This window comes from Calonectris borealis, chromosome 6 (assembly GCF_964195595.1).
Source record: "Calonectris borealis chromosome 6, bCalBor7.hap1.2, whole genome shotgun sequence".
Lineage (NCBI taxonomy): Eukaryota > Metazoa > Chordata > Aves > Procellariiformes > Procellariidae > Calonectris > Calonectris borealis.
In genome coordinates, this window is record NC_134317.1 from 40,731,540 (window position 1) to 40,757,361 (window position 25,822).

At 38.9% G+C, this 25,822-nt stretch overlaps 1 protein-coding gene across 1 annotated transcript in view; it reads right to left on the minus strand.

Moving 5' to 3' along the window:
* Nucleotides 1-480: 480 nt before the first annotated feature.
* BARD1 (BRCA1 associated RING domain 1) overlaps nucleotides 481-25,822 on the minus strand; it is a 46,667-nt gene continuing 21,325 nt past the window's right edge. Inside the window, exons 6-11 of the mRNA XM_075153738.1 lie at nucleotides 25,333-25,505; nucleotides 16,942-17,050; nucleotides 15,285-15,420; nucleotides 12,975-13,067; nucleotides 2,677-2,774; nucleotides 481-1,975 (exon numbers count right to left, since the gene is read on the minus strand). Coding sequence (XP_075009839.1) covers nucleotides 1,646-1,975; nucleotides 2,677-2,774; nucleotides 12,975-13,067; nucleotides 15,285-15,420; nucleotides 16,942-17,050; nucleotides 25,333-25,505 — 939 coding nt within the window. The 3' untranslated portion in view covers nucleotides 481-1,645. The remainder of the gene's footprint in view (nucleotides 1,976-2,676; nucleotides 2,775-12,974; nucleotides 13,068-15,284; nucleotides 15,421-16,941; nucleotides 17,051-25,332; nucleotides 25,506-25,822) is intronic.

The window sequence follows — 25,822 nt, forward strand, 5'->3', positions numbered from 1 at the left end:
CAGTACCTTATTTGCTGCCAGTGTTTATCTGCACAAAACCCCAAAACACATTCATCCCATGGGTTGTTCCATTTATTAATGAGCCTTGCATTTTTGCTCGCTCACACAGACGTGCAAGTACTTGAGAACTGCATTTAGTAAAGAGCAATGATTCAGTCTAGCTTAAGTGATAGATCAAGATACTCCAACTACTGAAATCTAGTAGATGCTACTGAAAACTATACCTGTTATACGTGAAGTGTATAGTTCTAAGAGTTCTATAGAGCATATTGAAAATTGGCACAGGATCTCCAATGGCAATGGTTACAGAAAACAACTGTCTCTTTCTTACACTAAGAGCTGCTCTTGCAGGTGGATATGCTATCTTCACAGCTGTATCAAGTTCACAGAAAAGTACTTACATTTCCATTTACCTGTTGAGATATATATGGACTATGTACTTAATCTGCAGCTAAGCTCATGCAATAAGATACTCCGAACTTACTGGCACCAGAAGTTTTATTATTACAAGCAGTACAAAAGCAAACACAAGAAACTTTGTTTTATCCCACAACCATCATTCTCATTGTATATTATTACAAGACACCATTTTTAAATTATGAACTCACAAACTAAGGCAACACAAAAGATGCAAGACATTACATAAGAGCACAGAGTGAGGAAGTAAGATTCTGACAATAACTTACGATCAATTATGAGAAATGAATTAAAATTTCTTATAACAAATATGAAAGAATCAAATATTGCTCCAATGTAGCCAGCTAAGTTTAAATACAATTGTGCAAAGTGAGGCATAATTCTTTTGTGATCATTACATTTTTTTCATTAAAGTAACCATGATAGCAACAATCCATACTTACTTTAATAATTTAATAAAGGATCCTGACACTTAGAAACCTTCAGAAAATAGAATCGAATTCGAGTTACACATTTACAAGCATGAAAGAGGACAGAAGTGAATAAAGCATTACTCTTGCTACAAATAAGGAATTTTAGACCAAGATTTTTAAAGATAGTGTTTTCAAAATTGTCTACTTTCAAATGAATTCAGACCATACTCTAATTTCTACAAGGCTTATCCCATGCCAAGAATTTCATGTAAAATTCAGTTGTAAGAAGTTATAAGAAACATCTCATGTCGTTGGACAGAAAAGATGTCTATACAGGCAAATGACTATATTAAAATGCAGAGAGTCCTTTTTTTAAAAAACACAAATTCTGGCCTGGCTGGGAAATGTTGACATGTACAATAGATCCTTGTCAATGGATATTAAACAGAAAAGAACTGGGGTCACGCTCTATCATCTAGGAAGGGCTGGTTTAAATCAAGAATGCAAAAGGTTTCATTTTGCAAAGTCTTAGTTACAAAATGTCGGTGATTATTACACTTAAGTTAAATGCAAAAATAAAGCATACTAAATAACCTAAGGCACATTTTTCAACGCAGTATATTTATCTCTCTCCTCCATTGTAAGTTCATTTATTCCAGCATATCAGTGGTCTTAGTAACTCATTTAAATGGTCAAAGCTCTCCTGTATTCCTAAGTGCAAAACATAAATCATAGCTTCAGACCAGTGTTTACCAGAGTGTTCCAACTGCTCAAGATTCACCACATTCATCACATTGCTCATGAGACATTGATATTCATTTTACAGGCAGGAGCTGAAAGGACATCACACAGTCTATAAGCCAGCTGGAGGGGGCCGTCCAGACTTTGCCCTGACGAATTTTCTCCGGCTTGAATTTAGAAGACACATCATAGATTACATACTGAGTGCAAAATCTCTGGTCAGAAGTAGATTCTGCATGGTATGCCACCGTGTTTATTGTCTGCGTCACATCACTGTCTGGTTTTGGCTGCCTAACCAGAATTTGTCCTCCTGCTGCTTTGACCAACTCCACAAGATCACTCTTCTGGTGACGATTGAAAGACCCCAAAAAATAAAAGTAGCATCCATCAAACAACTTAGGCAGCTAAGTGGAAGAAAAAAAAGAAGTATAAATACAGGACTTCACAACTGAGCACACAGGAAAAAAGTAGAAAGGAACAATCAGAGCCTACAAAAAAAATACAACTTAAAATAACCAACACTGGAAGCTAGAACGGGAACTTAACAGGTAAGATCCTCAGTATAAGTATCAAGAAAAGCTTGCTTACAGGTAAATTCTTGCTTATGTTTAAATATTTTCAAGCACAACAAGGTTTAACTATGAGCTAGGAATATTTACAGCTACTGTTACAATACATTTAATGAACTTCTCCAGTGTAATCAAAGAAGGTAACCAGAAATTAACCCAGTTAAATATAAAAGTGGCCCTATATGGAAACAAGAAGTAATAAAAACATTTTCCTTTCAACTTTCAGGTAATTTCAACTAGGTTCTAAAGCTGAGCAGAGAAGGCCAAAGCAGCATCACTTCCTGTCCCATACAGCTTCCTTCCACAAATGTAATACCGCATTCCCTCTGACAAGGTTATAGCAACATATCCATTAATAGAGAAAAATGACAGCTTTATGGGTGTTCGCAGTTCTTTTGATCACCTTGCACATAATCAAATTTCTGTACAAGACCACATTAAAATTTTACATCTACTGCACCTGCCCATGTGGCAAAGGGCAAAAATACATGAACCAAAGGTCATTAAAATAATCTGTCTCGAGCAATAAAACCCACCAGCTGTTCTCTGTTGAGCCGGCCTCTTTGTGGGCCACCTTGGATTTCATACTTCTCTTCTTGTTCTCGTACTGTGGTTTGTAGACAGGCTTGTACCCCTACAAAAACCGCAATAACGAAGACAAAGATTAGAGATCCCATGTTTTAACAGAGGCTTGCATGTAATTTTAGGGACTAAACAGTTGCACTAAAATAAAAGGATTACCCACAATGCAAAACACAGCATCAAAGCTCGTGTGCTTTAGCAATTTGCTTTTAAACTTGAAAAAATTTACAACAGCGGTTGAAGATGCAAGTTAGATGGAGAGAAGCAATATCACACTAAAATCAGTGCTGTAAACACTAGGAATTATTAGCTTCTCCTCTTACCCACTAAAGGTCAACCACTTAATGTCAAATGTCAAATTGCTGATCATTTGGAAGCTTAAAGACAGCATGTAGAACCAACTCCGCAGTTATGAAATGGAAGCAATTGCCTGATAAAGAGCAATTACAAAGCAAGCACAAAGCTCTTTCCGAACAGCTATGGCCTCAAATAACAAATCAGATGGGATTTCAAGGTCTCCAAGATCAGCACAAACTGGAGATTTATGCTAGAGTTTAACAGTAGCATTCATTTTTGTTATCACTGCTGCATAATGAGATTGTCTTTTAGAGTCAACGTGGTTTTACCTTGTTTTAAGGCTAGTTATTTTTTCCAATACAGAATGCGCTGATGCTAATGCATCGCTAACATCAGTTAAACGTACTACCTGACCTCACTTTGGAAAGAGAAATTGCTGTGGTCACCCATTCAAGGATGGAACATTTTGCCTGCACATACATTGCACTCATTAATAAAAATTACCCAAGAAAGAAAGTTTGCAAAGCTGATTTTGAAAACTGTTCCATGAGGATTTACAATCCTCAAGGTTGTAACTTTTAAAGTAGAACCTCACTCCATGCACAGTGTTTCTTACTCAGGCAACTTATTTCTACTGTGCAAATATGAAACTCACGGTATTAAAAAAAAAAACAACTAAATAAAATCCGAAGTAAAATGTGGGGGTTTGAGCCTGAAAAGGAAGAAAGCACAAGACTATGAAGAGAAATATCACGGACAAAGGTACTTGGATACCATGGTGGCCAACAGATAGGAGTATCTAATCTAGAGAGATCTTGAAAGCCAACTGTTAGCAATTTACCACCAGTTCACACAAACTCACAAAATGCAATGGGAATTCACATTTGAGTTACCAGAAGTCCTCCAATGTATTTACATCAAAAAAGATAAACCTATATAGAAAACCACAACTGGCTGAATACTATGACAACATATACCTCCCTCCATGTACAAGTATTGGGTTGATTATTTGCACTTGTTCATTCCTTCAAGAAAAATTAACATGAACTTGTACAAAACTACAAGGGCGACCTAGTCATGTATCTTCTGGAAAAGCAACCTATGTATTCATTATTGATAACAGCAATGAATGCTGATAACGTATTTTCAAAGTACTCATAACTCAAAAAATAAATCTAGAAGTTATTTAATTTTTTTTTAATTTATTTAATCATCACAACTCAACAAGACTTCCTGTTTCAATTTGCCTCTTACACGGCTATTCTTTCCTTCCAAGAAAATACAGATGTTAATGGGTGCCACTTACAACAAGGAAAAAGAGTCTCATCTAGTCTCAAGAACAAAACCGACCATTCATTAAGAGCATGCTTTACTTCAATCTACCATCAAAAGCTCAATTTCAAGGACTTTCACTCATTTTATACAATGAGTACATCACAAATTGAGCATCCAGTGCCAGCATCAGTAAATGAAGCAAATTTGATACGAAAGTAATAAAAGATTGAATGAATGCAAGATTATTATGTCTTTTTGTATTGTTACTTCCCTTTAAAAAACAAAATTAAGTCATGAAAGTGACTAATGTTAGTAGAATACCTATTTTAGCAGAAAATGCAAAATAGTTTATGTCTGTTTTGCATACATATATCTGTCCATTTTACACTGCCAGGTCCTTAGAGGAATTTGGATGCCTCAAAGTTCCTTGTAACACGTAATGACAATCCTCCAAGAAAGCAAGAAGAGAGACTCATCTACGTGTGTCCTATTTTCATTGTATCTATCAGAACCACAAGATACACATTTGTTTCCTTGAAAAACTGGAAATATGCAAACAGACCATTTGTCTAGCCACTGTCTGCATGATCAGCATTTCTTAACCAGCTAAAATCAGAACAGATCTTCGTCTTAACAGATTTGTGGCACAAAAGCTATGTATTCCAGATAGTATAAAAAGCCATGAACATAAGTTACCAGTGACCAGGTGTTACCTCTAACACAAACACGTTAAGAGGCAATGCTGTTAGGCCTACACACACACACACAACTTTGTGGAGCAACAGACTCTCTATGTTTTTTGGTGAGGGAAAAGTAGTACATTTTCAATTCCCAAACATATTTTTCATGCAAGATGTAGACGCAGAACTTGTTCTGACTCATGGGTCTTGTCATATTTGACAGATAAGAACAAATGCTTTTTGGAACCATCGTGCTCAGAGACATTTCAAGCAGTGTCATCTAACACCTTGTCTACGTGCAGGTAGCAAAAGAGGAAAGTCAGTCATTGGAATCCTCAAGCTTAGAAGTGGTGGTGCTTCAGGCTTCAACATACTTCATGGCAATCTTACCATCAACAGCACAACTAATCTGCAGTAAGAGCATCACTTGGAAAGAGACAAGACAACACAGACAGGGTAACAGTGAAAGGAGAGCCTGAGGCACAAGGAAATGAGGCAAACGGCATGTCATGTGTCATCAGAATCATGGTCTAGCTATATACTCAGAAAACTGATGCAGTTAGCAACCGATGTTTGAAGAAGGTGCTTACAACCCTTAGGTGAACAGTCAAGGAATATCCATCCACGGAGGAAGGCTTCCTAACTAGAAAAAGGAAGCTAAATAATTTAAATGATAGAGACCAGTATGTCCTTTAATTGCAGACTTTGTTCAGACTGATTTCTTCCCGAGTTGCTCATTTCTCTTCAGCAACTCCTGCATACTAGAAAGAGATTTTGTATTAGAGAATTAAAGGATTCACATACCACAATAAAAAACGAAATCAGAGAAACAAAAAAGGGAAATATCCCCCTGTTCTCATATTTGAGATAAAATGACAGAGGGCTCAAGCTGTGTTTCATTATGCATTTGTCTAAAAAAAGGTTCTTATTTGCCTGTTCTTCTTTCCCCTCTCCACACAAAAGTTAGTGTCAAGTCACTTGCTTCTAGATCACTAATTTCGCATTTTCATTTTCAGATGCAGTGACTCCAATTGGATGCAATAGTCTAAGCGAGGTTCTCAAAGACAGCATAATCCATTTTGGTTGCGTTACAGTGTCATTTGGAAGCACCAGGCATGCACAAGCTTTATCATTCTTCTAATAGATGGTACAACCACCACAAGATGACCTTGTGCTAAAAAAATCTCAATTTCACACTTAGGGATACAAATAAAAGATTAGAGCATACTGTAGGCCCTTCCAACTTTTCTCCTTTTTTTACAGCTAGGGATTTTATTTTGACAACTGAGTGCTAAGTTGAGTTCACTCAGTAAAGCCCAGGTCTTTTTCTTGAGTAGGCATTATTAATTTTAAAGCTGCTAACGTGTGTAAGTGGCTGGGTAACATGACAGTTCCCTTTTAATAGTCTCTCCATCCGACTGAGTGTCATCCTGATTAAGAGGACGTATAAAAGGAAATAAAATTCCGTACCGTACTCAAAGGTATATCACTCCGATACTTTTACAGGGACATTTGCAGAAGCTCTGTTGACCTTAGACCACTCCTATTTAAGTCAGAGGTATAGTGCCCTTTGACTTCAAACAGGAGCCATGTTAAATCGATTCCCAGAACTCCTGAGATTACAGACTCTCATTTGTTCGGCACTGTACTGAAAAGCCACCAATGAGAACTTGATGCCAAGATACTGGTCAAATGAATGGACTGAAAAAAGAATTGCTATTATCCTAATTAAAAGTGATCAGGACACCATCAATACTATGTCACCTCCCTTCTGAAATTGAGATGGACATCTTAAGTACTTATGCCAAAAAAATTTCAGAACAGAACTGAATCTCAGAAGGAGAAGGACATCCTTAAAGAAGCTCTCTGAAAGTGGAGGGGAAAGAAACTTACTTTTGAGAGGACACCTGTAATTTTAGGAGGGAGTAGAGATCAGGGTTACATTGTTTTCCATCCTACTTTCACAGTCTGTGCATTCTTTACAGGCAAGCCTGGCTAAAAATCTAGTCTGTTCTGTTATTAAATAAAATATGACCATTCAACTTACTCAAGGTCTCAGCCAATCTTGATTTATTCCTCAATAGTATTGCCAATAAGAGCTGTGCCCCTTCTAGGTTTGAGGTTGATCAAGTTTATTCATTTAACATGTTCTCTTCCCTGAAGAGAAGAGGGTGATTATTGCAACTACGCTTTAATGGCCCTCTAGTTTAATCACAGTAGTTGGATCAATTACCCACAAAAGGGTAAGACTTGTACCAAGGCAAGCGGCATTCTTCCATTTCACATGGACCAGAGCTGTTTTGCAATGCCCAGTTCAAGTCTGCAAGCACTCATTAATAAAGCTTGCCTGACAGAAGACCACACAGAGCAAGATCGCACATGCAGAGAGGTCATGCAAGGTTCTCCCCTAGAAATACAAACGATTAGAAGTTTAAAAGCCTCTTAAATAGCTGATTTCATACCTGCAATTTGTAGATATAAACAAGATCATTTGCACCAAATTCTAGCAAAACCTGAGCCTGCATTAAAGGCCCTAGAAAATATTGCAGAAAAGGGTTTTTGCTTAATACAACCGCATTTTAGCTTGATGCCACCGCATTTGGCAAGGAGAATACTGTTCATTTTTTTTCCCCTCGTTTGCAAGCATCACTACTTACTGATCCTTATTACTTCGCTGAACAGCTGCCCCTACCTTCTCACCTTCCAGTATATAAGGAGCAAGCAGGTTAAAAGGGTGCCCACTCTAACCGTATCAATAATTGTCCTTTGATACAACTCTAGCTACTAGTACTGTAAATAAAGATATCCCTATTCGCAAAATTTAAGATCAGAGCCCTATAATCCTTGCTCATGTAAGTCTTATTGGTTTATAATGAAACTAACTGCATCAGCAAAAACAATTTAAACAGGATGAAGTACAAAAAGAACTGGTTGCCAAGAACAAATTGTAATCACCCACAGATACCCACGGGTAGCTCTCAGTAACTCAATTAGCCTTAGTGGAGTTTTGTTGGATTTGCATTAATAAAGCAAAGAGCAGGGGTTAGTCCCAAAAATCTCTTAGAACAGCTAAAAGTAATTTAGAAATATACGATAGCAACAAAGAAGATAAAATACTACACATCCAAGATCTAGTAGAGATTGCAACTAAAACTTCCTCAGCTCAGTCTGCACTGGGTTTTGAGACTTACATGCAGATTGAGTAAAGCTTGTTGAGATTATTTTGCTAGAAAAGGAAGAAATCTGGACTGAGAGAAAGCCTTAGGGGAATTTGGCATGGTTAGCTTCAATTTGCTTTCATCAACAGCATTACTGGTCTCTGCTACAGCACAGAAAAGAATTTTTATACTGTCTCTTATATGCTTATAAAGTAACTTTAGAATCACAGATTTTCATGGAGTGAGGTAGAGATCTCATTTGGTGAAACAAAGGCAGGCCATTTTTCCAACACATGGAAATGACACAAGATGCTGCAGAGACTAAAATGAATCTGCTTCAGAATGGTAGTTAAAGTTAATCCAGGTGATATTTATTAAACATGATGGAGCAGATGCTTAGGAAGTCAACATAAATTCCCAGAAGCTAGGAGCATGTAATATGAAAATCATTACTTCACTTAAAAACCCCAAGTGTCATATCTTCTCTAAGAAGCCACTATTTGCCACAGCTGTTTTCTAGACTGATCAAAGTGACTGGAGGTAGCCATTCCTAAGGTGCAGAGGTCAGGTTAAATTCCACTGGAAGTGCTCATCTTCTGGATCCCGTCACATGCTTTTAAAAGAATGAGGTAATATTTCCCAACCTTCTCCTTACAATGGGCTTCCTTAATGCAATGTTTTCTTCAAACCAAAAGTGAATTAGAGCAAAAGGGCTCTCTAAATATGAAAAACTAAGTATCTGCATGACACAGAACAGAGGAGGGAGCAGTGGAAACACGGTTTCCTTTTCCTCTAGATCTTATTTCAAACCAGCCCGCTTTCCAGCTCTGCAGACAGAGGCACATTTAAGACATTCTCGCCCCCATTTTCTCCTCTGCAAACCCCAGCAGCTTCACAGTCTAAGTTTGTGCCAACTTTGAAGCAAAACTGTTTCCCTCCTCCTTGCCAGAAGGTGCAGACACTGTGGGAGTGCAGAAGTTCAGACCCTGTTGATGTGAAACATTCCCCTCAGCTGTACACCCAATACAACTAGAACATTCATATGCACATTAGATATTTCTAACACCTCCCACAGAGCTGCGAGTCCTTTTGTAGAAGGAGGCAGTTGAAGTAATTCTCCAACTGCAAAACAAGCATGAAACTCCAGTGATCAAAAGTTTTGAGCTGTTTTAAGGAGCGGGGGCTTTGCTGAGCATCAGCCTGTTAATCTAAAAGAAGTTTATGCATGGACGAGAAACAGTCCAGCCTGAGAAGCCGTCAGCTCAAACAGCTTTGCACTTCTCTTGTCTAACAGCCTGAACAAGGATGGGCATATTGCTCCAAGAAATTCAGAAAGATGTTTTCGCCTTGAAATGTCATTCATGCAATCCCCTAGCTCTTCTAGTCAAGTCCCAGTTGTTCCGAGGCCTTTCAGGAAAATCAGGGTTTTTTCCATTCTTTTAAATGATCCGAGCTGAATCATTGCTGCTGCTCCAGGTAAGCAAAACAAACGAAGGAATAAGCAATCAAATGCTTAGAATTCTTCCAGATACTTTGCTGCAAAGACAGACACAAGCTTGTTTCAATGCATATCGTTACCGAGATCATTTTTCACTCCCTGCTTTAACAGATGACAATCAGTTTAACAAAAAACAAGCTCAAAAGCTATTAAAGGCTTCTGCTGGTTTTAATTACACTATTCTATGCTCTACAAAAAACATAGAGGAAATACAGTGATACTTGCATCTTTGTCTCAGCCTACTTGCAGAAGGATAATGATATGCTACTTTGTGCCCTATTACCGTCCCAGAAATAATGAAGGCAATAAAATAATGAAACCAATGAAAGATATGGCCAAGGGCAAGGAGCACACTGACAACAGTGTCTCAATTGAATTCTATGCTGCTTTGAAAGTGGATATATTGCTGACAGTGTATTATATATGGAAAATATGGAACTGCAACTAGTAATGTGAAATTTTTCTTCTGTGAAGATCTAATATTGCTCAGTGGTGACACCTTTTCATCCTAATCTTCCACCTGAAGACAAAAGGGAACCCCAAAACTGAAGTTATATATTTAAATCTTGGCTCTCTAATACTTAGATGCCTTACATTTAGCTCAAACTCTGCTGGAAAATTCCACATTACCTCTCTACTGACACTAATGGATGCTATATCTGTGTGTATAGACACATGTAAACAGAAGCATCATAGAATTACACAAGAGAAGGAAATTACTTTTTATTAGAGAAACACAGCTTGAAAGCCTGCTATAATGGAAGAGTTAACATAAGAAATACTCTTAAATTAAATACTGGTTTTTGCAAGCATGTGATGTTTTTTTAAAAAAAAGTGGTATAATTATGTGTAGGATATAAATATAACTTTAGAAATAACAGTCAAATGCAGCTTGCCTTGTAGTAAAAAAAAAAAATTCAAATACTCACTTATGCATAGTCAGCATTTCATTAAGTGCTACACTGAGCTTTGTTTTTTCAAATATTTCAGTGAAGTTTTTGAACATGAATTTACTTTAAGTGAATTGTTTACAACACTGAACTATAAGCAACTCCTTCAATTTATTTGCAGTGGCTTTGACAGAAGCAAGCCAGAATATGCACACACTTTTGGAAGTTTATTTGTATCACATATAAGGAAACTTATCCAAATAGAAGTCAAAAAGCCACGATAAATAAAGAGAGAAATTATGGAAAAGAAAATCAAAGACCTCTTTTTCCTAGACAAATGTTCCATCAGCAGGAGTCCCATTATTTGTTATAACAATCTTTAACTTGTAATGAGTCTGAAGAAGACTAATAACAGACTGGTGGGAACAGATGGAGTGGTGCTGTTAATTATAGGCACTTAGCTGCATCAGACCCCATGAGTTATTACTAACATTTCCCACTAGGGAGGAGAATCACTCGCTTTTAAGTAGTATGTTGCTTACTAAGCTGGGAGCATTAGCAGTCAGGATTGTACTAATCAGTACTAACAACATAAAATAAAACTCAACTGCAAACGAAAAATACAAAAATATCCCCTGAATAACCCCTACACTATTTTATATATTTTTTCTTTTCCAATCACTTCTAAATATAAAAGTTCTTCCACAAAGATTTAAACTCAGGTATCACTAATTAAATCTCCCTACCTCTCAACTAAAGCTTTCTAAGCATCTGACTAGCAAGAAGATAAAATAAAATAAAGGAAAACCACCCTAGCACGTATAATAGAAGGCATGCAGACCTCCTGAACTGAGTGAAGCCAAGAACCTGCAAAGTGATTCACCACAGAAAGAGGTTTATTCAGTCTTAGTTGAACAGGATATTGTTCCAGAGCATCTGCACACACCCTTTGCAATTACACAACCCAAACAGCGCTTCCAGGCCTTCTGAGTTTCCTGCTGCATCCCCATCTCCAAACAGCAAACCATCTCCCTTCTGCTTATCAACAAAGTTGGAGGTTATTAAATCCATCTGCTTGCTTAAGCATAAACAGTATTTCTCCACGGTACATATTCAACAAGAAGCTACTCCTATTTGTAAGAATCACAGTACAAAGACAACACAATGTTTTCCTTTTGCAAATACTTATAAGGCCACGAACAGAAGCCACTGCAGGTGTTGCAGAAAACATCTCTAAGGGGACACTAATTCAACAGACCCTTTAAAAAAAGCATGGAACAAGTCCACTGACTATCTGGAATCCAAATGGACACCCTGAAACACAGTCCAATGTTCAAGGAGTCTGATGATGTGCCCTATTTGAAAAACTACTATGCATTATTTGAAGCTTTAAGCAGTGCCTTCATAAACATTAGTGACTGGAAAATTTAGACCATTAAAGAATCCTTATATTCTGATGTTCAGTCACACAGTAGAAAACCGGAATGAAATTTGTCTGTGAGTTTTCCATGGATAATTAACTCATTTGTAGTGTACTTATTAGCTAAAAGGACTCAGCCATAAAGGTCAAGGGGAAGAAGATGACTTTTACAACTACTGTGAAAGCAAATACTAAGAAATACATTAGAAAGAATGAATATAAAGCAGAATTTGGGGTGTAAGTCCACAAAACAGCTGTACAAGAAAGCATGCACTGCATAAAAAATAATTACAGATTGCATGAAAGATGACATCAAAACTACTTGCATGACACTAGGGTGACACTATGCAAGTCATCTTTCCTTGGAGGTTACTATTTTAGTTGAAGAGCATTCCAATCTGCAGGGCTCGTGCGTACAGAAACGGGTATCAAAAGTTATATATACATTTAATCTGTCTGAGCCTGTGATTGCATAAAGCCTGACTATTTTCTCAACAAATAGAAAACTTTAGTGGAAAGTACAAACAGGTGTTATGATCAGCTGACAGCCTAACTTTGGTTAGAAGTTATAACTTTCAACAGATCTCAGCTTATATGTAAATAGGCAACACCTTACCTTCCTACAGACCTTGATCACATACCCCAAGCAAGCAAAAGTTTCCTATCAATTTCAATGGAAGCTGCTTCTAAGAAATCAAAGAATTTAATAAATTCCTTCCTCCTCCCCCAGGATATTTTCCATAATCTTCCAAATCACTCTTAATGTAGCAATGAACAAATTCACTCCCCACTGATACTTAGGGTGTGACCTACCCAATACATCTAATAATGAAATGCATGTATTTGCCAAGGAAGGAGTAGTTGTATTTAATTAAATCTCTTGTCATTCAGGAGATTAAAAAACAAAACCCTCACACTTTATGTTAAGCTAGTATTGATATTAGGGCAGTTGTTGAAAGAGAAAATTTTCTCTGGACCCCCATCTACAATTTCTGGTTAAAAAACCCAAAGAATCCCATATATTTAATACTTACATTCAAACTTGAGGACCCAACATCCAGTCAGAACAGCCATCATACATTTGACAGTACTTGGCATTGGAACATCAGGGATAACAAGATGAGTTACTAGGAGAAAGATTACATCAGTAGAACTAAAAGCACATAAAAATCAGAACCATGCTTGGCTGAAAAGCAATCAATCACCATTTAAAGAATAAACAGACTATAATAATTTATCAACCACTCTTTCCAGCACAAGTATGTGATTTTTGAGACTAAGATAAGAGTAAGTAGAAGCGCTATTAGAAATTTTGTGGGTTTCAACATATACTTGCTGTGAAAAAGGGAAGTCACGTTTTTATAGTTCTAAGTTAACACTTAAATCTTCAGAGGAGGCTCTGGTTTATAGGATAGTTTTTTTTTTCAATCCTTTTAAAGTTATATTCAACTTTGACAGGAATCTTGCTATGGGATCTCACTGCTTTAACACAAAGCTAACAGAACTCAACTCACAATTCTGGAGTGGTAATCAGGTGTGAAAGATGGCAGGGGAAAAATTACCTTAGCATTTCTTTCACAAGCAAGAAAAGCAGCACTCCAAAGAAAAACCAATAGGAGGGATTGTCTCTAAATTGGAGAGACACGGATTTGACAGACGGACCACTCGGTGGATAAGGAATTGGCTGGATGATCACACTCAAAGAATTGCGGTCAACGGCTCGATGTCCAAGTGGAGACCAGTGACGAGTGGCGTTCCTCAGGGGTTGGCACTGGGACTGGTGCTATTTAACATCTTTGTCAGCGACGTTGACAGTGGGATTGAGTGCCCCTCAGCAAGTTCACCGACGACACCAAGCTGTGTGGCGTGTTCGACATACTGGAGGGAAGGGATGCCATCCAGGGGGACCTCGACAGGCTTGAGAGGTGGGCTCGTGCAAACCTCATGAAGTTCAACAAGGCCAAGTGCAAGGTCCTGCACATGGGTCGGGGCAATCCCAAGCACAAATACAGGCTGGACAGAGAACGGATTGAGAGCAGCCCTGAGGAGAAGGACTTGGGGGTGTCAGCTGATGAGAAGCTCAACATGACCTGGCAATGTGCACTTGCAGCCCAGAAAGCCAACCGTATCCTGGGCTGCATCAAAAGAAGCGTGGCCAGCAGGTCGAGGGAGGTGATTCTCCCCCTCTACTCTGCTCTCATGAGACCCCACCTGGAGTACTGCGTTCAGCTCTGGGGCCCCCAACATAAGAAGGACATGGACCTGCGGGAGTGAGTCCAGAGGAGGGCCACGAAGATGACCAGAGGAGCACCTCTCCTATGGAGACAAGCTGAGAGAATTGGGGTGGTTCAGCCGGGAGAAGAGAAGGCTCCGGGCAGCCTTCCAGTACTTGAAGGGGGCCCACAGGAAAGCTGGAGAGGGACTTGTTACAAGAGCAGGTAGTGATAGGACAAGAGTTAATGGCTTTAAACTGAAAGAGGGTAGATTTAGATGAGATATAAGGAAGAAATTCTTCCCTATGAGGGTGGGGAGGCACTGGAACAGGTTGCCCAGAGAAGTTGTGGATGCCCCATCCCTGGAAGCATTCACGGCCAGGTTGGACAGGGCTTTGAGCAACCTGGTCTAGTGGAAGGAGTCCCTGCCCACAGCAGGGGGGTTGGAACTAGATGAACTTTAAGGTCCCTTCCAACCCAAACCATTCTATAATTCTATGACAAGCTGCACCATTTAAAATCAAACCAAACACCCCAACATCTCCTTACCCTCCCCAGTGGTGCCACTTTCTAAGTGAAACCTTCTATGATTCTATGATTAAGACAATGTTCCCCTCCTGAAAAGGGAATAAAAAAATCTCCCAAGCCCCATAATTTGGCTCCATCATCTTAAGAAAGAACAAAATTTGAAGGAAGGTAGCATGTGAGAAGAAATTTTTCAACTTTTAGTCAATTACACGCTCTTTCTAAAGGCATCACCTGCCTAGGACTCCCTTCTGGAAGATAAAAACCTTACAGGACGTCTCATATGAGCAGAGACCTTAAAGTTGGTAAAAGAAATGTAAAGAGAAGAGGTCTTTGAGGGAGGACTTAAGGATTTTAAATAACAGACAGTATACTGTCAAACTGTGGCTCCCCTAGAAGTCTCCTGCCTCAGTAATAGGCAGGCTTTATATGCATTTACATGCAACAACACACCAGCATTCTACTACAGCTATAATTCAGGGATTTCAGAAACTGCACTTATTAGGAACAATAAAAAAAACCTGTTGCAGCTAGTATCTTAAAGGATAAAGTGCAGAACTATAGTTACTTATATTTGGACAGAGACGTTTCAACAAGACTACATACCTCTGCTGTTAAATTCAGTACACCTTCGAGCCTTCAGAACTGTTGCTAGTTTGTCCAGCAAGTTCTGTTGCTCCGAACTAAGATTGCTCCCCAGTATACCAAGAGGTCCATCTCTTCGCTGGCTGGGGCTCAGTGCCTGCATGAACAGAAAATCCTACAATAAGATGAATGTTTGGGAACATAAAGAAAGCAACTAACTTGTTCGATAGCTTTATTTAATAAGAATAAGCATTTTGAAAAACAGTTCATGGCAACCTTAGCGGACAGGGTCCATAAATAAATATCTATGTAACAAACCAGCTCTAGAGGAAAAAAGCTTGACATTAAAGGTACTTCACTGAGCTTATGCAAGGTACCAAAACAGCTTGTGCATCAGTTTTTTCTTCCTTGCTTTTTTTTTTTAGAGGCACTGGTGTGTACACATGTAGCTGGTTGAACATTGTGTAAACAGCCTTGCCTATGTTGAGGGAGAAAAAAATTTCCCAATACAATAGTAAAGCCTCCTACTTTTAGTGAAGTATTACCAACAGATACACTACCAATACACTGAGTAACCTATCAATTAACACCTGCATTTTCTTTTACTAAAAGGTCCCTAATACATTGCCCTGTAAGTAATGAACGCTTAAGTTTTTCATGCGGATACTAGTCATGCAAAGTAAGAGAGCTGCTTGCTCAAGTTTTATGCTGACAAGGATACTTCAGCTCCTGGGTCTTCCTAAGTACTCCCAGATTCCATAGTACAGGCATACCTTCGAGACCCAGCTAGCCTAAAGCCTCAGGCTTTGGATCAAGTGATCCGTATGAGCTGGTAACCATCCATTGGCACACATCCCAAAGCAAATGCAAATACTGAGTGTTTTGTTTGCGACAGAAAAGCTGCATCTTACATTTGCTACATGCGGGAGGAACAGTCATATCCTTGCCGATTTAGCTGCAACAGTTACTTTTGGACAATGGGTATCTTATTACCTCAATGAGGAGGGATCATAACAGGCTGTATACCCTGGAGAGGACTAGGACTGCTTGTAGCAGCCAGGTCGGTTTAATCATCATTCATTAGGAAGCACAAAGCATTTCATAATGCAGTAACTTGTTAAGTCTGAATAACCTGATTTCGGACATAAGTCCTGAGAAGTCTTTGGCAAAAAGAGGGGAAAAACAAAAACCAAAACGCCGAAATAATCTTCCAAAAACTGTTTTCAACTGCTGAGCTGATATCTTCATTGTTGGGCAAAGGACGATACTGGAACAGCCTTTTAAAGGCACACAAAAAGCACCTGGAGCAAAGACTGCTGCTGCTTTCAGACAGTTTGAAAAGTAGAACAAATTTAAATATGCAGAAAAACAACAACAATAGCAAAGTTCAATCAACAGTACTTCAAAAATAACACAGCGTTCATTCTCCTATAATAAAGCCACATTACAAGAAATATCCCTTGTTTTCCTAGATAAAGTTGTAACACACAATATCATAGCTTGTAAGGGTCCCACAAACATTCTAGAAATATTGTCCAAGTTAGTTACCCAACCTATTTTAAATCTCCCTGTAAAGGCAGGTGACGTACTGTACTTAGGTCCAAGCCTTCCATATTTAACAGGATAAACTTACGTTTTTTTAAAAAGCAAAACAAAAAAAACCACCACATACACTTACCTCAGAGGGTTGGTTAAGTGAAAATGATTCATTCTTCACTGGTAACATTAGCACAGACTTCATCTTTTCACTTTCTGCATAGTCCACAGGTCGCAGACCGAATATATTACTGGCAAAACAAGCACAGATGGATTTAAGTAAATAAAATGTGACTTGATTCTTAACTAACTGGGCACATTAGCTGGGTAGCTTTCCCTCCCACTTTCTTATTAATATGTAATTTCAGCTAGAAACCACTAAACTTCAAGTAAGAATCGCATCCAAGACAGCATTCAGCTGAGGAGTAAGGGATGTTCAGAGCAGTATGTTCAGTTAAATAAACCACAGTCCCTGTTAAACTGTTTCAAGATGCACTTTGATATCATTCACAGGACCCGGAAATTTCAGCTTTAATCTTTCATTGCAGTTATATAACCAAGAACTGTATTTTTGGCTTACCCATTTGCTGCAAAAGACACGTCACAAGATTCTACATACTGTGTTAAACACTGCAGCTTGAAACGGTTATGCTTTTATGGGAAAAGCTACCTGCTTCCTACTTGGGAACTGTGACTCTCTTGCACTTCCAAAATTTGAGTATGCATCTCATTTTCCCTCAGTGTGCCGTTCCACAGAACACATTACAGCCAATTCATTCAAATTTTAGTTGGTTTGCCGATTTTGTTGAACACTATTCATCCTATGTGGCACCTCATAGTTATTAGATATGCTTCAAGACCCCTTTCCTCCCCCATTCTTTTAACATTAGTCTGATGGATACGATTTGCTATAAACACGTAAAGCACAGCCACGGATTCTCTCTCTTCTTCACACAACCTTGCAGCTGCAGGACAGTAGTGAGCAGAGGAAAGCTTGAAACTGCAGAACAGGTATAATTGCCATTAACAAACACGATCCTCTGCCAACACTCTTGGGAAATATTCTGCTTGCTTTGCCCTTTGCAAGAATAATGGCTATTCCAGCTGATCCTCTTCTCCCCACCTCATGTAGCTCTGGCTCTCAAAAGGCATAATAAGAGCTCGTTATGAAGGGGAAGCTTGTCACCGAGAACAAAGCCCTGACTCAGTATCTGAAATCCGGCAAGCTTAGTCATCAAACAATGAAACATTTAAAGAGGTCAAAAAACCACTGTATCTTCAAAGCGCTGTCTCTTAGTTAGCCACACGTTCCTGAGCACAGTAGGAATCTAGGAAGCTTTATAGTGAATTCCACATAAGGCCATAACCCAATCTAGCCCAAAGAGAAGCTCAAATCATTAAGTCTTCACTCTGACTTAACTGGGGGGCTTTGGGCAGTGCAAAGCTGAAAGATGCATCTGACCTTAGCACCTTTCCATGCTCCTGACTGAGCACTGCTCACTAACATAGCCTCTTGGGAAAACAACAATCCACAAAAATCCCACACAGAAGATTCTGGGATGGTATTTTACAATGGCTGATTTTACAATGTTACCAACCCCAAGCTCTTCCGTGTTACTAATGAGCAAAGAGCTAGCATAATACAAATTCTGCAGACTAAAAGATAATTGTTTAAATCTCAGCCCAGTCCTGGGAGTTGCAGCCCATTAAATACTGTCATGCTGTTTCTGCTTTGTCATGCATCATCTGGGTAGCTCTTGCCCTTTCTTTAAATACGGGCCGTATTCAACTCAAACTGCTGCAGGACAGTTCCTTTGAACAATGGGGGGGGGTGGGGGGGGGGGGAGGCGAAAAAAGTATTAGCACAAACACTAAAATCACCTTTATACTAGATGGCTGACCTTTTACTGTGAACCAAGCAGGGGGAGGAAATCACTGCATGTCAGTAGCAGAGGTTTGGGAGCATCTCCCCCACAAGCCACAGTAAGATCCTTGACAGTTGGAAAAAACCTCATGAATGTTTACCATAGATAAATATATAGGCTTCCACAGTTAAATATAGAACATTTTTTGCCAATTAAACTGCACAAATAAGAGCTCTAGCTACCCCCTCTCTATTAACTTAATTTTTTTCTCCATTTTTCAGATCATTTCAGTCGCTTCTTACCAGTGTGTTGCAAAATGCTATCCCGTCATTATGCAGCACTGAAGAATTAATGGCTATTCATAGGATGTTAAGGTCGCACAGTTAAAGTAAAATGTGACAAACTTGGGAACTCAGGTCTGAAAAAAGGAACACCAGCCCAAGGAATGGGTTTAAGAGTTTTGAATATTTGTAACAAAGCAGCTTGTTGAGCTTAAGGAAAGTGAGAAAAAGTAGCTGAAACAGGAGAAAAGAGGGTCTACAAAATAAAAACTAAGACAAGGAATACATCCAGACAACAGATTTCGAGTGTGGTATTGTTTTAATTTACACATTCTTTTCAAAGAAAAAGGATGAAAACCAGATTTGTTCTTTTTAGTTAGGCACCCACTAACCATCCAAAAAGCAAATAATCATGATCAGGAAGAGACCTTTTGCCCAGTCTCTGTTGGGCTGGTACAATTATCAATGCAGTTACTTGAGGAACGGTTTTTAATATATTAGGAATGTATATTATTTTTAGCCCTATGATCAGGATCAAGGATCAGATCCATGCAGCCACAAGAATACCAGTAAGGCACAGGAATGGGAAACAGGAGCTTTTGGCAAAAAGGTGTGCTCAAATCTGTCTTTAGTCAGCCAAGCTGAACAAGAGAAATCATCTACCATCATTTACCATCAGAGTAAAAAAATGAATTTTGATCCAGTTTGCAAAACAAAACTAAGTGGGACAGGCACACTAGGTCCACCCTAACACACAAACACAGCATTTTTAGAAATATCAATAACTATGTGTGTCCTACTATAGCTCTGGATTTGTTGAGAATGGGTCCAGTGCACATGACTGCTTAACAAGACAAGTTCCACACTTGGAAGACAGACACAATTGTTTCTATAAGAGAGAAATGTGTCTCTCGTGCTTAAGCTAGAATACCAGGTCTCTAAGGCATACTTCTTTCTACCAGAAAGCAAGTGGGCTTTTTGCAAGTTGTTTTAAACATTCAAGAGTCAGATGTATCCTTTGATGTACGCAGTCTCCTATTAGTCAGTCATCAAGGTACTGAATAGTCAGTAGAGGGCTCTTACAGCTAGAACAAATTCCAATCAAAGAGTAGGATGTCTGTGCTGAGAACAAAGATGAGCCCAGTGAAGAGCAACTCAATGTAATCTGCTGAGTATGACTTTACATGAGATGACAGATGATATCTTAAGGACTGACAGACCAAAGAAGTTCTTATGAAAAGCTTTAGAAATGGGATTCAGTTTATGATGCAACGTTGCTGAAGTCTTAGGTCTGAAGACAACAGAGGTTACTGCTGTAGTCAAAGAGAAAATTAACATTACTTCTAAATGTTTCAGTAAACTTTCAGGAAATAAGCAACCAGAGGAGATAAGATACATAAGGAGACACACCTTTGTCAATTCTTCAGAAGCCCCAAACTTTCACAGCTTTTGACACAAGCAAACAATGACTATATAAGCAGTTTTAAGCTGCTCCATTTTGACTCCAGAAGTTATTTGCTGTTCTACAGCTGAGCATAAACCAAGTTTTACCCCAGCCCCACAAAAAGAGTTCAGTATTGAATGGAAGTCCCGCAACCAGGTGCCAGTGCAGTACTGTAACCACTAATTCCCATATGGAAATCTGACCAGTTTGAGGCTCTCCAGTCAGTACCCTTATTCTGAGAGTGTGGTAAGCAGAAATCTTTTTTGAACGTGATGGAAGAAAAAAAATTAATCTGTGTAGCCAGAAAGACTTAGATATCCAAACAGAGCCAGGGTTTTAATTAACCTGCTGTCAGCAGGAAGTTAAGCATACTGTCTTGCACTTAACAGTGAAGTCCTGCACTATCTTGACTTAGAAAAAGCAGATAAAATTATGTCAGTGTCATGGGTCTAATGCCTCCTGGAATTAACTACAGGTTATAACAGCTTTTGCCCCTATGCCATTCATAGTTGAGGACCATGGTCTATCCCTAAGCATTCCCACAGGTTTGTTCAGAATCAGACTCCCAACTACTCAAAGACAGCTAACACCTAAAAAAATAGGGCAACACAACATTTTTTACTAATGCTAAACTTATTGTGCATGAAGAACTGGCAAGATAGCCCATTTGAGTGAAAGCATTTAGGAAGTACTGTGAAATTGCAAATGCACAGATCTAATTTTTCAAACCACTTGGCTTGCTGTGAAGCAAGGAAAAAAGACAGAATTCAAGAGAGTGAGCACATGGAAAAAAGCTATAAAAAATAAATTAGCTATGTGTAGGAGATTAACTTAAAAAAATTAACTAGACCAGTGGGACAATTAATAGGTCCACTGGTCCATATAATATTTTTCATTTGTAGTTCCTATCTTTCCCAGTCAGTGAAAACTTCGAATGGCAAATGAAGTGCCACAACTATTCAATCTTACAGATTTCAAAAAAAATTTTTTTGCCAAGGAATACTGAAATCCTAGGATTGCTTTCTGGCGAAAGAGGTAGTTCTCATCTGTATTCGCTTGGTCCAAAAGATATGTAGCTGCTTCATATTACATAGTTACTTCTTAAGGCACTATGTATTAACATGCAAGGAGAAAAAACTAGCCTGAAAGACACTTGGAATGAGATGTACTTGATGGGTCTGTGAACCTGACGATCTAAATCTGAAATTGCGAAGCCTCACCTCTCTGATGGCCAGGGTTATGCTAATATCTGTGCACCTCATGAATTGAGGTCCCTTGGAAAGCGGCTGTATTTGCTCCCAGATATATCTTACATCCCTCTACAGACGAGTGGATCTTACCTGCCTTTGGACCTGCAGTCAGTAAATATTGCAAGTCTTTAAAAAAATATTTCATCTTGCACGATTGAGTATCATACTAAATTTCAAAACTACTGCTGTAAGCAGGCTATTCAACACAAGCTCTGTTTTTATTCCAGTAGATTAACTCTCCAACACGCAAGGGACATTAAGACACAAAACTGAGTTAATTCTATGGTCAAAACAGCAGCAAGACATCAGTCACTTTTGTTGGGTTTCATGCTATGTATTTCATAGTGTCCCAAGTAAGATTTGAATACATTTATCATGTTCACAATTTACTCAGCTTAGCTAAAAGGAAAAGACTTAAAGAAACCACAGTGAACTAATCAAACTTTCCTCCCTGCCCCCATGAGGTAATGAAGAATCACTTTAATGTGCCAGGAAAAAGAGGGCCCTCTCCTGGGCTGAAACTTAGTTCACTGAGAGGCTGAAGAGCCCACAAAAGGACTAGAAAGAGTTTCATGCACACAAAAAACCCGCAAACTAAAATTACACAAATTTATCAGTTTGGCAAAATTGATTTGGTATAGTCTTGGCTGACACACTGCATACATCTAAAGTTAAGGCACTCCTCAGGTATATTCCTAAAGAAAATAAAAACTTTGAGAAGAGATGCAAGTTCTACTCATCGCTGCTCAATTTCTACTTTAAACATGATAGAGTAATAATGTGAAGGTGAGCAGATTCTGTATTAAGTACAAAGAGGCCAATTATAACTAGTCATACTGAAAAGACTAGAAGAAGCAATGAAGCTGGTGGAAGGTCTAGAGCAAAAGTCCTATGAGGAGCAGCTGAGGGAACTGGGGTTGTTTAGTCTGGAGAAGAGGAGGCTGAAGGGACACCTTATCGCTCTCTACAACTACCTGAAAGGAGGTTGTAGCGAGGTGGGTGTCGGTCTCTTCTCCCAAGTAACAAGCGATAGGACGAGAGGAAATGGCCTCAAGTTGCACCAGGGGAGGTTTAGATTGGACATTAGGAAAAATTTCTTCACTGAAAGGGTTGTCAAGCATTGGAACAGGCTGCCCGGAAAGCGGTAGAGTCACCATCCCTGGAGGTATTTAAAAGATGTGTTTATGTGGTGCTTAGGGACATGGTTTAGTGGTGGACTTGGCAGTGTTAGGTTAACGGTTGGACTTGATGATCTTAAAGGTCTTTTCCAACCTAAATGATTCTGTTCTATGATCTTAAGTGATCACCCTGTTCTCGCTTCCTGTTTTTAAAACTGTGGTCTGCAAATCTCAGGGATCTAGGAAAAAATTCACTGAGGAAAAGCAAGCTTCTTGTCAGATGTGACTTCATTATAAGAGCGCCTGCATCCACTAGAAAAAAAAAAAATTAAAACTTCTACACTAAAGGTTCAAATCCACTTACCTAGACAAATCCAACCACTGTATAATTAGGACTACAACTACCAGAAGCAGTGACAGAAAAAACCCAGTAAGATTTGCAGTCATGATCCAGAGAAAGATCATGGCACAATTCATTGCTGGAAGCTAGCAGGGCACAGGAAGGAAGGGAGGGAGGCACAAGACAGACTCTCAGAAGTCTCGGACATACAGTTCTTGTTTCTGTTGTTCCTTGGTAATGTTTGGAAGACGTCAGAAAAGTCTTACTATTAAGCCTGAACACTTTGCTTGTACATCCCTTCCTTTATGTCTCTAATGCTCCCTGTAAAAACAGAAAGGAAAAAAAAAAAACCACCTTCCCATCATCAATGCAATAGTAATATGCACAGTAACATTTCAGCCAGATAGAGAGCCTACAGAAGATTTGGAAGCCTTAATTTTTCCGGGGGGAAGTACAGGACTGGATTTTTGCCAAAGCTCTTGTGATTCCTTTTGCCAGACAAATGAAACCAAAGGCAGCTGAATTTGTTCCCAAAAAGATTTTAAGTTAAAAGAAATACATTTTTATATATGTATGTATTTATAAACACCACACACTAGAGATTCCAAGTACCCTGGAGATTGTCAAGAACCGTGGACATTTAGAAGGGGGTTAAAAGCCATTTTTGATACTTACAGGTACTACAAGAGGTAGCTAGTTGCAGAGTTGCAACATATCCTGTGTCACACTGTTTTAATACATAACCGAACATTACCTGTATTCAATGAAAAGCTAAGCCAGAGCTTAAAGTTTACATACATCTTTCATTCCATGATTAAAAAGCTTCTGTTTCAATAGAAAGTCACATTTGCTCATGTAGAATGAGCTGAAAGAGGTTCAGCTTCATTTCAGTTTGCGTGAACACATGGGGCAGAGAGTAAGTCTAATAAGAGACCTGAAGAGTCCACTGTTGGCATTTGGCGTCTCTGCTGTGCAAATCTTCCAGTGCTTAAGTCCTGTCAAAACCTTGCATCAACACTGTTGTCTGTGCTACACTTTGAAATACCAGATAGACAAGTGATAAGTGTCACACAGCCAGTTCCCAATATTTGAGTGGCTTGAAAATTAGTTTCTGAAGCTGTCAGCTTTTCAAGGTGTAATGTGCTGGTCTTTGTTGTTCAAGAACAAAGTGAAGATGAACGATTGATCCTTGTTTTACTTTTTCATGCTAAAGTTTTGTGGTTTTGTTTTGTTGTTCTGGTTTTTTTTGGTTGTTTTTTTTTTTTTTCTGTTTTGGTTGTTTGATGTTTTTTTGTTTTGTTTTTTAAACTCTACTATATTCAAGATTAGGACTGTTTTTGAAAACTCTGTGCTTTTCCACAGTATACCTTAATTCTGTAAGCTTCAGGAGTGAATATTGAGAGCTGAAGTGATTAAGCTGAACTTGTTTATGCTTCTTTATGCGGCTGGCAAGGAAATTCATGTCATGCAAGGCTTCATCCTATTGTGTTACTATATACACGCACCTATTGACAACATGCATTGGACTCAAATTTTATATACGCAGGCCCTGGCACAATAGTACAACACCTAAAACCACATTTAGTGTCTGAAATATGAATAGCTTGCAGGGTTATTCATAGACTAACAGCTACTTTAGCACCTCCTATACACAAATGCCAAAATCTTCAGGAGGCGTAACTGTATAGAAGATTCAATTGGAAATATTTCTAAGCTTTTTTTTTTTAATTAAAAAGTGTACCAAGGATTAGTGCTTTGATCCAGAATGGAAAAAATAAAACACACTCCCCAAATCTCAGCATATGTTATTTGTGAAGGCAGAAGAGACTGGTAGCAAGTAGTGTAGTAAAAGTAAAGAGACAAAAAGCAGCTGTAGCAGTTCAAAACCCATCTAGCTCAGCATCTTAGATCTGACAGTAGCTATAACAAGATGCCAACAGGAAAGTGTAAGAATAGGGTAAGCATATTTTGTTACTTTCCTAGTACAGTCTCCAATACTGCAGCTATCTATGACCCGGATGTCCTCAGAAAAGCTTAGGACAAAGGAGAATGGAAAGGAAACACCCTCCTGGAAAAGGAGGATATAAGTATAGCAGAGCATAGTTTAACACCCACCTCCCCACTTCAAACAAATCACATTTATTACAACTTTGCTTCATATTTACTTAACATACACCTTGGAAGTTGTAGCTGTAGCTAATGCCACGGTTAAAATAACATTCCGCATCTACTTACACTGCATCACGGGAGGCACCATGCAAAAGCAGCAGCTCAACAATGCTCACATGCCCATTCTTGGCAGCATCATGAAGCGGCGAGTCGTTCTGATACCCCGTAGTATTCACTAACGCCTTGTATTGTAGCAACAGCTCCACCACTTCTTTGTGCCCATGATTACATGCCTCGTGCTAGTTGCGTAAATCCGTAAGAGAGGAAACTCAAGTGAAACAGAATTCAGAGGAAGGACTTCTGTCACACCAGTTAACACATTCATTTTCAAACACCTCTCAGTAGATGGTCAGGGAAGACGACACCAGGATACTGCATTACATTCCTGACATGAATTAACCTTGGAACCTTGCACTAATAAAAAGCACAGAGAAGAACTGAACAAAGGCCAATTGTGTGCAAATTAGACTACAGGGAACAAAGCCTCCCAGATTACAAACTCTGTCAAGAATATTCTTCAGGAGAGGAAGAAGTCATGGTTGAAAAGAACCTTGTG